This window comes from Poecilia reticulata, chromosome 16 (assembly GCF_904066995.2).
Source record: "Poecilia reticulata chromosome 16, P_reticulata-male-v2, whole genome shotgun sequence".
Classification (NCBI taxonomy): domain Eukaryota; kingdom Metazoa; phylum Chordata; class Actinopteri; order Cyprinodontiformes; family Poeciliidae; genus Poecilia; species Poecilia reticulata.
Genome location: NC_088845.1, coordinates 2,969,654 through 2,983,070, shown reverse-complemented (window position 1 = coordinate 2,983,070; position 13,417 = coordinate 2,969,654). Strand labels below are relative to the sequence as shown.

General features: G+C 39.1%; 1 protein-coding gene across 12 annotated transcripts in view; it reads left to right on the top strand.

Annotated features, from left to right (window-relative positions):
* syngap1b (synaptic Ras GTPase activating protein 1b) overlaps positions 1 to 13,417 on the top strand; it is a 176,116-nt gene that overhangs the window by 158,984 nt on the left and 3,715 nt on the right. For 7 of the 12 annotated variants that reach the window (XM_081616880.1, XM_081616885.1, XM_081616881.1 and 4 more), the window contains 2 exons: positions 960 to 1,032; positions 11,327 to 11,731. In XM_081616880.1, coding sequence (XP_081473006.1) covers positions 960 to 1,032; positions 11,327 to 11,635 — 382 coding nt within the window. In that variant the 3' untranslated portion in view covers positions 11,636 to 11,731. Of the gene's footprint in view, positions 1 to 959; positions 1,033 to 3,588; positions 4,127 to 11,326; positions 11,732 to 13,417 lie in introns of those variants that run through there. The other 5 variants (XR_014091402.1, XM_081616883.1, XR_014091401.1 and 2 more) reach the window with 5 other exon arrangements.

The following is a 13,417-nucleotide window of genomic DNA, read 5'->3' as shown; positions in this document are numbered from 1 at the left end:
GTGGATTTTCATTCTTTATTGTCAAACCTGTCCTCTGTGTTCTCAATTAAATCATATGAATGTGATGAAAGGCTTTGATGATTAAACCCTGATTTGATTAATTATAAACTAATTAATATTAATTGCAGAACTGACCTCTTTATTCACTATTATGAAGACCTAACCTAACACTAATCTCTTTGTAATGGTAAATATGAAGACGGTTGCTGTTGCGAGAGCAAAATGAAGCCTTGAGAAGCATAAAGTCTTTATTTATTCTCAGTAACTTTTCTTGGCACTCATCACCAAGCAACAGCGTTTCAGCCAGCTAGTTATAAGACAGATATGTGTGAGAAATATCATTGGATGACTGTCTGGAGTAAATCCCTGGCTCATGGATAATCACAGGAGCTGGGAAACATGCGCGGCCCGCTGGCTCATGAAAACTGCAGCAACGCTTTCACTCATATCAGTGAGATGAGGCTTTGAAATGATTAGTCAAAGGATTTTCTACCCGTGACTTGGTCAGTTCCTGTTACATAAGAAGGGACAATTCCCTAGGGATAATTGGGTTTTGTTCGCCTCACCGGAAACCAGGCCTTATTTTTCCACAGTTGGCCTCAAATTGCACTTTGTAAACACCTTAAATTGGACAGAAACACTTTGATAAACCCCGTGGGGGCGGGAAGAGAGAATGGCTCCATGGGATGAAAATTGGCTCCTGAGCATGGTTTGGGTGACTGCTGCTCTGCTCTTATTGGCAGCTTCAAAGGTGTTCAGCTTATCAGGTGTTGGGGATCAGATATGAGATGCAGGTGACCAGGAACTTTGTCACGGTGGTTTTGTTGAGTCAGAAGTTGGAGATGCACCTGCTCAACATCTTGTTAAGCTTGAATTCCTAATGCTCCCTCTCTTTTTGCCCCCCTCTCCACCCTTCGTCTCCCTCTCCCCTATCCTCTCTCTTTCTCTCTGCTACCAAGACTCATGGCTGTGGAGGATGAAATAAGGGGAGGAGCCATTTACGAGCCAAAAACCAGGATTTTCGCTGATCAGGTCTGTGAGATTGCTTCTTCTCTCGTCGAGTCCGTACGTTGGCCCGTGTTTTCCCCCTATCTGCTTTTCCTGTTCTCTTCCTCCCCTTGTTGTTGCTATGACCTGGTCTGCTGTGCGTGCGTGTGTGTATGTGTGTGTGTGTGTGTGGTCCCTCTTCTGACTGGATTGCCCTGTCCCTGACCTGTCCTTTATGTTTGGGTTTGAATGGCATCCGTCTGCAAGCAAATCGGGGAGCTTTGACGATGAAAGACTGTTACTGTTTGCATTCCTCAGAGCTATGGAAAGTCTGTCTGTGTCTGTGGTGGTGTTGCCGGATCCGCAGCTCTTTCTGAGCAGGTCTGGGTTCAGAACCGCCTGAAATTAGATGATGCAGAACCTGGGGGTTAAATGAAAGCTAACTGTGCAGCGTGGTCACGATCCTGAGGCGGCTGTGTCTTCAGGAGCTTCGTCACTGCGATGCTTCATGGTCTCGGGCCCCCTCCTCCTCTTACGCTGTCAGATTGTACCAGGCTCCTTTAGAGCATGAGTCATTCTGTAAATATAGTAAGTCCATGTTAGCATAACGACTCACGTAATGTTCTGCCGTCATGTTGCTAAGAAAAATACAAGAAATCAGAGTAATTGTTCCTTCATTGACGTCTGCATCTCTTCATCATAAAAGAAAAAAAGTAAAAGAATCAGTAACACTAAAAATAATATAACGTTAATGTCCACATATTGTAAATATTAAAATTATGATTGCTATTTATGCATCTTGAATGTTTATTCACAGTTGTATTTAAAATTTGGAGACACTTTTAGGGTTTGGGGCATTTTATGGTTCTTATATCCTCTTTCTGTCTTAAAGTTCATCTTATTTCCACTGTTTTACTGTAACATTATCCTGTTAAAACACACCTACACACAATCCCATTTTAACATATCAGTATTTATTAAACCAAGATAATAAAAGCAAATAAAAAAAGGAGAAATCAAAACCTTATTTATTAAGGGGAAAGGCCTATCCAAGCTGATGTGTGTGGAGAACAAAACCAGAACGTGTAAACTAGGACCAAAACCAAAGGATGCAGCTGAAAATGTCAACTTTTTCAGGTGAACCTTAATGCAGGTTAATTCAGATCAATATAATTGATTATGGTTATGAAGTTAGCATTAAATCAAATTGTGATCCAGCTTTTTGTTTGAATGTTGCAGGATAAACGTACGTTGCATTAAAGGTGGAAAAGGTTCAGGTCCAAATGCATTCTGGATGTTAAATTAAAAATCTAGAGATGATCCGTAATGTTTCTCATGAGCCTTTCTGCTTTGGCATGTCCTAATGCGAACACTTCTTTTTTCCACATATTTTCAAAGATAACTCACTTAAAGGCTGAGGAGAAAAAAAATCAAAGGAAATCCTCAGGGGAGATCTCCTTTAGTTTCCCTTCAAAGCAGCAGAAATCAGAAAGTTCATTAAGTATGCCATGAGAACAGAGGATTCATCTGAACAAAGAGCTTTATTACACATTTATAACTACAACATTAGAGCATTTCAGCTGAATGTGACTCAACAGGACGAAGTACAGTCAGTTTCTGCAGTTTGTCTTTTAAAGAAATGTATTTGTAGCTTTTCATTAAATCCTAGAGTGAGAATGAAGTGAGTTTTGTGTAGAAGTAGATATTATGATTCTGTCAAGTGGGAATCAGTAAAGATATGACCTCAGAATGAGTTTTATTAAAAATAATAGGTGTTAAATATTAATTATCTAAATAGAAAAGACACAGGTTTTCTTAATTTATAAATTATTTGTGATTGATTCAGTTACTAAATGAAGATTCCTCACCTGGATGAAGATCCTCAGCTGTACTCTTATGTTATTGGATTTTATTTACAATTTCCAATGGATCAATATAAGATTAAACATTGACAGTTGATTAGTAAATGTCTTGCAATTTTTAAAAGTGGCTCAGTTAAATAATTTATTGTAATAAGAGAGCCGGAATCAAAGAAACAGAAAACATAAGTTAGACAGATGAACTTAAATAAACCTGTGCCTAGGGTGGCCTCTAGTGGCACAAATTAAAAAATGCATCCAATTGAATATTTTAAATGCAATACAAGAAGTTACTACTTTACAGCCACAGTTTTGTTTGTTACTTTTTGACTGTTTTAATAACATGTTAGTGCAACAATATAAATACTTTATGGTATGCTACTAAAAATACTACAATTAGGTAAATTCAGTATAGGTAACTTTTGAATTGTATTTTTAGGCAGTATTTAAATATTTCTATTTAAAAATTGTTTGCTTAGTGGGAAAACGGTTCTGTCACATTTGATTATGATTACACTTCAGCTCTTCCTCTCACTGTCGCATCGTTTATGAGTGTCTGAATCGTTGTGTGTCCAAGGTGGAGACATTTTGAAACAATTATTCCTGATCTGTTTGTGATTTTACATAATTCAGCGATGTAAATATCTTCTGGGTTTTTAATGTGTATTTATCTCTCTGTAGAGTTGATGCATGATTGAAACAAGCATGTTGTTCAAGCTGTACTTTTCCCTTTCTGAACCAGGGAATGTTCCAGATTCAGCTGTGAAGCCAGTTAATCAGCCGTTATCACATCCAGATGTCGTTTTGGAGTTGCACGATTTAACACCTTTTTGTTTTCTTATTGCATGACTTCTGCTAATGATGAGCTGCATGGCATGCTGCTAGAAGGCTTTCAGGCTGCTAAGCATCTGAAACTGTTTGGTGTTGTTGCAGTCAGTTCTGTATCTGTATGTAAATATGCTTCAGGAAGGATTTTATCTGTATATTTACGTTCTTGTTTTCTGTTCACTTTGTGTTGTATGTGTTATGTTTTGGTGGCTGTTGTGTTTCTCCTCGGCCCTCACTGCCCTTCTGAATCCTTTCGTCTTGTACACCAGCTTTCCCTCCTGATTTTGGCTCCCTCCTCCCACCTCTTACGTTTAGCCTTCCTTTCCTTTCCTCTCCTCTTCTTTCCTCTCCTCTCCTCCTATGTTGATGAGATACGGTGATTTCTCTTAGGGGAGGCGTCAGTCCATCCTAGTGCAGCCCCGACTTGCGCCTGTCCCACCCCGAGTACCCAGGTAATAACCCAAACCGCCAAACTTTCACTCCATCCATAACTGCTGCCTCTTTTCCACTCCTACTGTTTTCTTTGTGTGCATCCCTGTGCATAAGCAGCACCTTGTAAAACCCACCGCAGGTCAACACACTTTATTTCCCCTTTCATCTTCACTGCAAAACACAAAGAGGTCTGTCACAGGATATTTGCACACATGCATTTTCAAATAATAAAATATGTGATGACAGTTTCTTACCAGCTTTTAAAAAACAGAGAAATTGTTAAGTAAAGGACAAAAGGAAAAATATTAGACCCTCAATATTTGTTGGAGCTTCAGTCCCATTCTATCAAACATTAACTTTGGTATTTTTAATCAATTTAACCAAAGAAATTCAATGACATGGTCTCTCTTTGTTACAGACTAATTTCAACAGAAAGGCTAAATATTTAAAAAATTGAACAAATAAGAACAAAAGGAGGAAACAGGGAGGTCCAAGAGCTTTCACCGATTGGCACGAACAAACAAAACAGCCACAAACCGAGACATGGAACCAACAAGCAACAAATAAATCTATCAGTAATAAAAACTGAGCGAAGAAAAAAGAAGTTGGCTAATCAAAAACCTCATCCCAGGTGTGTAACAAGAGCAAAGAGAAAAAAATTAGAAAATGTGAGAATAAAATAAAAATCCTGAAAATGAGAGAACTTAAAATAAAACTTATGTTGGACAAACTTAATAAGAAACATATGATTTAAAGGAAAATAAGACTACAATGAAAAAATTCCTGCATGTTATGGGAGTCATCTTCAAATATTTATTGAGTTAGGTAGAGTTTTGTTTTCCAAGCAGAAAGTTACTTTTCCTCTGCTTCTAAATAATGTGTTGCATTCTTTCTCTGACCGACCTCTAGTAAAACTTCACTTCACTGACCTCAGAATTAACTATTTATGTTTTATTTATATGTTGAGAAAATCAGACGAGCAAGTTTCTACAAAAATATGATCAATATTTGGTCTGAACTATCTAATGTTTATACTTATTATGCTATTAATATGCTAATAATCAGCAATCCATATAGGCCTTCATTTTTGTGCTTTGCTATTAAAATATTAACTGTAAATAAATATTAAATATCCATTCAAAGGGTATTAAGTAGCTACATGTTTCAGCTAAACTGCAGACATGATGTTTCTTTTAAGAATGTAGATGAAGAAATGGTATAGCAAGCCAGGCGGAGCCAAATTGTTTTGTGGATCTAGAGAAAGGACATGAGAAGACAGAAGAGGAAGTCAGAAATATGTGAGGGTAGGCAGCTGTGAGGGGTGAGTGTGGGGATAGATAAGGGATCGAGGATCAGCTCTGAGAATTACTTCATGACAAAGAAGTTCAGGAACACTGGAATGGTTTAACTGACAAAATAGTCGCAAGATTTTCTTTTGGAGTGACTAAAGTGAATTGGAGAAGGATGAGTTTGGCCCAAAAGCCAGATTAGGTCAGATTGAGGACATTTATTCCTCTGGGTCTGGGTCTTTGCCTCATGTAGAAGAGTTTAATTGCTCTTGTCTTGAAGAACAATGGTGGGATAGAGGATGAAGCAGATAGACAGACTGAGGTTTTGTCTGCAGTAATGTGAACATCACTTATATAAGTAATGTTCACTTATATTTATACTTAGTGAACATTACTTATATCCACATGCTGGAAACAAAACAGGGAGCGGAAAGTAGGATACAAGGAGGGAGCTGGAAATAGTGACATCTTGGACATATCAGATGGATTATTAATCCATTATTAAGTTATTCTACCATGTTTCATGGCGAATTGTCAGATTTCGAGGTTTGGCCACGGCCATATTCTTTGATGTAGCAAAAAACATTTTGATAACTTTTGATAACCATCCATGGATGGACGGATGGAAACTCCGGTTTAGCAGTTTGTATAGGACGTTAGAGAGATAAGAGATGGTAGAGACATGTGCAGAAGAGAGTTAGTGAATATATTAGACAAAGAATGATGAAGAAGGAGCTGTCATGGAGGAAGAAAAGAGGAAGACCACAGAAGAATATCATAGAGAAGACAAACATGCGAAGGGATTTGGTGTCTGACATACAGCACAGTTTTTCTCTTCTATGGTTTTTATAAATTTAAAAAACATTATTCATTTGCTATGAATGGTAAAGAGTTTTTGACAAATACAATAAAAATGAATTAGAAAGAAAACAAAACCAAATGCACACAGGCACTTGTTTTGTGGCTCCACGAACTTCAGTACAGATTTGTGAGCAAGACATGTGAAATTAAATGTTAACATTTTTGGGCGTTTTTTTCTGGCCCAAAATGGAGCTTTTAAAACATTCCCATTCTTGTCAGTGAATCTGTCTGTAAGTTATTAAAATTCCTATATTACTTCTCTTTTAGCTGTAGCTTATGTCCTGAAATACCATGTTTCTGTTGGTTTTCTTTTAGTTATCATGCTTTCCTATACACACATGCATACATTTGCCTTCCGGGTGCATCCGCCTCCTCTACACCCCAGCATCTCCATCACACCCTCTGATAAACACTGGGAATTATGTGAAATCTCCGTATCTGTCCCAATCCTTCCCCAAAGAACACTGATTACTGTGCACATGTTTTCTGTGTCTTTCAGTGAGTCTGTGTTTGAATATTTATGTGTTTTGTGTTTGTGTCCAGCACCTGATTGTGTTTGTTTGTTTGGTTGGTTGTTGATGTAAGCCAGCTGTTACTGTGTCAGACGACGTCCAACACTCATTCTGTATTTTGATGTTCGATTCTTTTGCTGTGAAGTTAGAGTTCTTTACCCAGAAAGCTTGTTGCTCCAAGGCAAAGAGTTTTAAGTCTTGTTAGTGATGAAACCCATAAATACAACAGGTTTTAATTTCAAACATTGGGGTGAGAAAGATTGAACACTTTTCTTTAAATATCCTCCTTCCAAATTGGAGTAGACAGAGGTGATGTGTAAGATATGTTTTTTTTTTGTGTCCCTAACATTTCAGGGCTCCACTAAATGTGCTGTGTTTCTGTCTCCAGTACTGAAAAGCTCATTACTTTTAAACAGAAAGACCACAACACTCTAATTAAATGCATTAAGTAGTTAAACACCACAGCCACAAAGAGCCAAGCAAGTTTGGTAAGTTAAAAAGGATGTCAGTCAACATTTTGCCATGCGTTTGTTCACCTGCTTGATCTCTGGGTTTAATAGACATGTGTATCAGCCTACACATGGGTATTAAACTACACTGTTGGTTGTGTTTGAGAGTAACTGAACAGTTGTCACTCAGGTTGTGTTACTGGCATCCTATTACTGTTTATAGCACCAGTTAGCAAAGTGTTTTCATTCATTTGGTTCTGATTGAGAAGAGAAAAGGCCTGGTAGTTCACATTAAAAGAAATTGGGGGGCAGACTTAATCTTTTTGTTGTTTTTTTTCTCATGTTTTTTAAGCAAAACAGAAACCCTTCCACTCACAGCGATCACAACCACGAGATAAAAAATTATCTGCTGATAATTTGCTTTTAATCTTTTATTTTTTTTCTACTGGATGCAAGCTGTTTCCCTTCCTTTCTGTCTCTTTTACAGCACTTCATTCCACTTGCATTACAATAATTCATGTCTCTTCTATGCAACATAAAATGATTTCATGCATGCAGGTTTTCAGGGGTTTGGTAAAGAGATTTCCAAACAAATCCATGCCAGACAATTTCAAGATGTACCAGCAAACTGTTAGATGAAGAAATAGGAGTGTTTGAAGTGGAGGAGGGATTAGATTTATTATTTAGTATCCTAACTGATGAGTAGCTTTTTGAACCATCACAGGTTGAAGAAACTGAAGTTCTGACCTGATCATAAAGCTAACAGGTTGCCATATCGGGGCTGGTTCCATCCTTACATGATTTGCTTAACTCAGATCAGTTAATGTACTTTCAACAATGATGAAAGTACATCAGCTTCAACTTTGGCTTCAAGCACTGCCTGCTGAGGTCCCCTTTTGAAGTGGGCACTGGACCATTATCCACCAAAACCAGCAAGTGAAGATGAAGTCCCTCAAACCAAAAACCGCCTCTCCTGTGGGAGACAGGCTTTTTCCAATGAATGAGTTTGACTTTTTACCAGCAGTGCCAGTCATTCTCCTAGTACAGAGCCAAATGTCACCACTCCTCTTCTTTGTACTAAGCATTCTCTAAATTAACAAAACCAAAAAACTGCTTGAGAAAACTCCCATATACGCCTCAGTTTTCCTTGCAAAGTTAGAAGCTAGTCTTGTGTTTCATGGCCATTTTGAAATCTGCATTGAAGCTCTTGAATCTAAAATGTGAATATAAGTTAGAGGAACTTTTCAGTTCCTCACAACAAACTTTAACTTGGAGGCTGAGAATGAATTTCCTCATAGTTAAAGTAAGCAGCCCCTTTGCTTTGTAAGAGGAACCACTAGGATCTCTGCTACCTTTTTGTCCTTTGCACCACCAGGTTATTTTAACTACCTTGAATACCTAAGTTCCAGCAACAGCCGCGTTGATGTTTTTAAGACTAAAGATGTGTCTGTCTAGTTTAGTAGAGCCGCAAAGTACTTTTTCTTCACTCTAATTCACTTTTAAGTCAAGGTCAATATTATCTTTCTGCATTTAAGGTACTGTTGGAAAAGCACAGCTTCCGTCAGCTGATGATGCTTGAGGCAGACCAAAAGGCTTTTTTCTATTCACATTTGAGTTTTTCATTTCCCATTAGCCTGCCAGTGCTGCACAAGCTTAGCTTCAAAATGTAATAGGGGGCTTAGCCTGGTGCTCATCTTTACATTCGGTATATAACACCAAGTTTAGGTATTAGAAATAAACAGCATTATCAGCAATAGCACCCATTAAAAAGGAATGGTATCCTACAACTTTGGCCACTCATGCTTTATGTCTGTTGCATTCTGAATAACAGAATATTCTTCCCAAGATAGGAGTTAAATGCAATGAGATCTCTCCGAGACATTTTAAGTTCACCTTGGCTGTACGCTTTGGCACACTGAATCTCTCCAGATGATCCATTTCCTCGTCCCGAAGGTACATGAGTCAATGAGTTGGGAAATTGTAATTAAGCTGTTCCCTGTTTGCTGCTGGTGGCTCCCAGGTGTAATCTGGCCACGCTTCAGAATGTGGTTCCACCATCTATACTCAGTGATATTGCTGCTGTCCGCTCAAACTTCTGCACAAGCTTAGACCAGTGGAAGGACCTTCCATGTATCTAATTCTAGTTTAAGCAACATAAGACCCCATGCTCTCTGTACTGATCCTCCTGTTGGTGATGGCCCCATAATTCTTAACCTAGACATTGGCTGGACTTGTAGTTATTGTGAATGGTATTGAACTGCAATTAATCTTTCTTGACATCTAAAATTTGCCATTGTAGCAAAACTGCCCCCTGGTAGGGCATCTTATGGTGATTTTCTCATGGCCCTCTTATGGCAAAACTTTCTCTGGTTTGCTGAGATGCTGAGATCCTCAGGACTAACAACAGAACTCCACTTCAAACAACTCAAAAGGAGTGACCTCACCCTGATGTTTTTCACTTCTTCCATTGCTAGAAAAGGGTTAAAGTTCCCACGAAATGTATACCAAAGCTGAGTCTGCTCACACAGCCCCTCTCTAGACATGCTTTCCATCAGTCTGACAGCAGCTGAATGTGTGCATGTCATCATGCCTGAATGAAAACCCTCCTGTCTTTCCTTTAGGTCATACCATGATAACTTTACATGTCATATCTGACATGTAAAAACGCTTCAGGGGAAAAAAATTAGTCTAGAATAATGATGTCAAACTTAACCAATCAATTTCTCTATCATAATAATTATATAAAGTTATTAAGCATTTTTCCAAAATGCCTGAGCCAAATGAATGGGAGCAATAATGTTAAATGGTCTGTTTCATATTTAGACTGCAGTCTATACCAAAAAGCAGGGTAAACACTGCAATCACTCAAAATGCACCAAAAGATGATATTTTCCTGGAGCTGACAGTAATTGTCTTCGACATTTTGAACTGGCACTTTTAACAAATGTTAAAATTGTTGCATTGAGCTTGTCTGAGAAGTGCAAAACATAAACTAGAGATGTTTTTTGTTTTTTTTGCAGTGTAATGCATTAGTCTTGTCAAACTCTGCTCAGTGCAGTAGTGAATTACTGGCATTCAAACCTCGAGTTGGACTTTGGCTAAACTTTCTTTTAGACCAAGTTTAGCTTGAGTCACAGTCAGCAAACGATTTGTCATAGACAGTTTTGATAATTACCAGAACTTTCCCAGAACATTAGATGAGGGAGAGCAAGACGATTACCAATTAGAAACAGTTTCATGGGAACTTTAATATGATTTTTTTTTAATGGCATTAAGGTTTTAAGCTACTTGGTGAATCCATGCAGCAGCGCTGTCAGCTGTAGGTTGGCTCTGTTTGGTCTTTACAATAATTGTTTGGATTTTATGCTTTTATGCTTCTTAAATCTGGTGCTGGCATCAATGTGGCTTGCATGTTTACAAGTATAAGCTAAGCCTTTAGTGTTTTAGTACAATTAAGATGTTTTTTTAATTATTATTCTGTAGTGATTACGTTTTCCAGGTCGTGTGAGAACATGTAGATGATATTTAGTGGATTTTGCTCTCTGGTATGGGAACCTCCTGGCTTTGCCTGATGCCCGTCACACGACAAACACTCCTCACTTCTCATCCCAGGAGAATCAGGATCTTTTGGCCGTGAAGAATTTTAATTCCCCTTCATCTCCTCTTTCTCTGTGTCCCTTTTCCTGTGCTGCCATTTCTATTGGTGTTCGTCATGCATCGGCCTCGTAACTCATTTGGCTCTTTCTCTCCTCTCTCTGTCTCCTCCTCTGACCCCTAATCATTTCTTTTTACTTTATGATTCCCTCTTGGTTTCTGCTTTGATCACCACTTTTACATGTCTTCATTTTCACCAACTCTTACTACGTTTAAATGTTGACATTTCACCACTTCAAATCACAAACTTTCTTTCTTTTTCCTCTTCCCATTTTTGTCTGATTGTTCCTGCTTTTCTCCTCCGGTTCTTAATATTATTTTCTCAACTTGACTTAATTGGACATATCCTTGTAATCCATCATCCCTTCCATCGTTCATTGAATGGCATTTCTCCTACGACCATTTCTCCCTGCTCCCACTCCTCTTTTCCTTCCCCTCTCTCTCTATCTCGCTAGGAGGACCAGCTTTCCTCCCTGGGTTCAGCAGACCCCGGTGTGAAAACTGAAGGTGGAGGGGGAGGAGGAGGAGGAGGAGGAGAACAAGGAGGAGCGGTTACCAACGATCAAGGCCCCACAGTCTCTTCCTCTGGCATTTTCTCCAACACATCGCCCCACAATGGAGTCCTCCCCCAAATTGTAGACCTTCCCTCCTCACCCACCCCTGATTCACAACTTAGTCAGAATGAAGAGCTCCGTGGCAATCTAAAGACAACTTCACAGGCAACTGGAACCACAGCAACGGCAACTACGGGAGTCGCAGATTAAAGGGGGGAGTAGGTCAAACACAACAGCGAGGAGCCAAATCAGAGAGAGAGATGGCACAAAGGAAAAAAACCGTCCCCCCCACTCCTGTTTTGTTTCCATTTTATACAAAAAAAAAAGACACTTTCTTGAAAACATACATGTGTCCTTATGACCCGGGCAAGAGAGAGAAGAACACTGTGAGGGAGAGAACTAATAATCACCCTGTATAACGCATAACACATTAACACTAAGGGCTCTTCAATGGACTTGATGCTCACACGGAGCTTTAGATAGTCTTGGTCTTGCAGGACAAGATCACGATACTTTGCACCTACTTTGAGTCTGTCACACAAAGCAACCTGCTGTTTGAATCCATCGCCTCTCTTTGACTCCATCACATAAGGATTGAGCACTAAACTCTTGCACCCCAAAGACTTCAGAGTAGCCTTTAAAAAAGGAAGCAGTACAAGCTGTAAACCCATGGACCAGCAGTGCCTTTTAAAAGTATTCATACTCCTTAGACCTTTTTCCATTTCATTTCGTCACAACAACAGACTTAAATGTGTTTTTCCTGGAATTTTATGTGACCAACACAAAGTAGTGCATAACTGTGAAGTCAAAAGGGAAGCAGACATATTTTTTTAATATTTCAGATCGATTTGTAGACAAGTCCCAGAGTTTAGCAGAGTCATTTTTAGCTGCAAGTCTGGTGGAACATCTCAACCAGCTTTGCACATCGAGAGATTAAGATTGTTGAGAACATCTGTGAACATCAGCTTTTAAGTCTTGTCACAATTTCCTAGAGTCTGGACTTTGACTAGACCATTCATGCTCTGGCTGTATGTTCAGGGTCGCTGTCCTGCTGGACGATGAACCTCGATGAATGTAGCCCAAGATCAAATTTAGTCTGACCAGACCCAAAATGTTTTCTGAGACCTTTTCTTGGCTTCTGTCAGTTAAGTTCTTCTTTCCTCTCCTCCATAAAGGCCAGATTTGTGAACTGCATGACTAAGAGCTGTCTTGTCGACAGACTGTCCTACCTGAGCTCTGAAGCTCCTCCAGAGTCACCACGGTGCTCTTGGCTGCCTCTGATTAATGCTTCCTTGCTTGACCTGACATTTTAGATGGACGTCCATGTCTTGTGTCATCCTCTCTCCACCCTCAGAAGTCGGACTAAAGACTCCTCTGTGAGACGTTCAAAGCTTCGGACGTTACTTTATAACCTAAACTTCTCCAGAACTTCCTCACTGACCTTCCTGCTGGGTTCACCATGCTGAAGACGTCACAGCAAATCTGGATTTATCCTGAGATTAAATTGCACACAGATGGAGTCTACTTATTATGTAACTTTTAAATTTAATTAGTTTCATTTGACTTTATTTAGGGGCATCATCGTAAAGGCTTTTTACTTTTTAGAAATGTTACTTTGGTTTTAATGTTTTAAATCCACAAATCTCCAGTTTCCTTAAATCTCTACTTTGTGTTGGTTTATCACATAAAATCCCAGTGCATTGACTTTTGTGGTTGTAGCATGAGAAAATGTAAAAAAAAGTGCAAGGAGTATGAACACGTTTGCAAGGTACTAAAGGCGCATCACTATCCTGAACAGCCAGCCTGCAGTCTTTCACAGGAGAGACGCGGTGATGACCTCTGGCTTTTTTCCTAGTGCCTTTGAGCGTTTTTCAACAGGGTTTAACTACAGATGTGCACATGGGCATCTACCTTAGCTTTGTTAGAAGGAGACATAAATGATGTGCTGAAAGGGTCATGCTCTAGGATTTGAGTTACAGAAAAACACTTTGG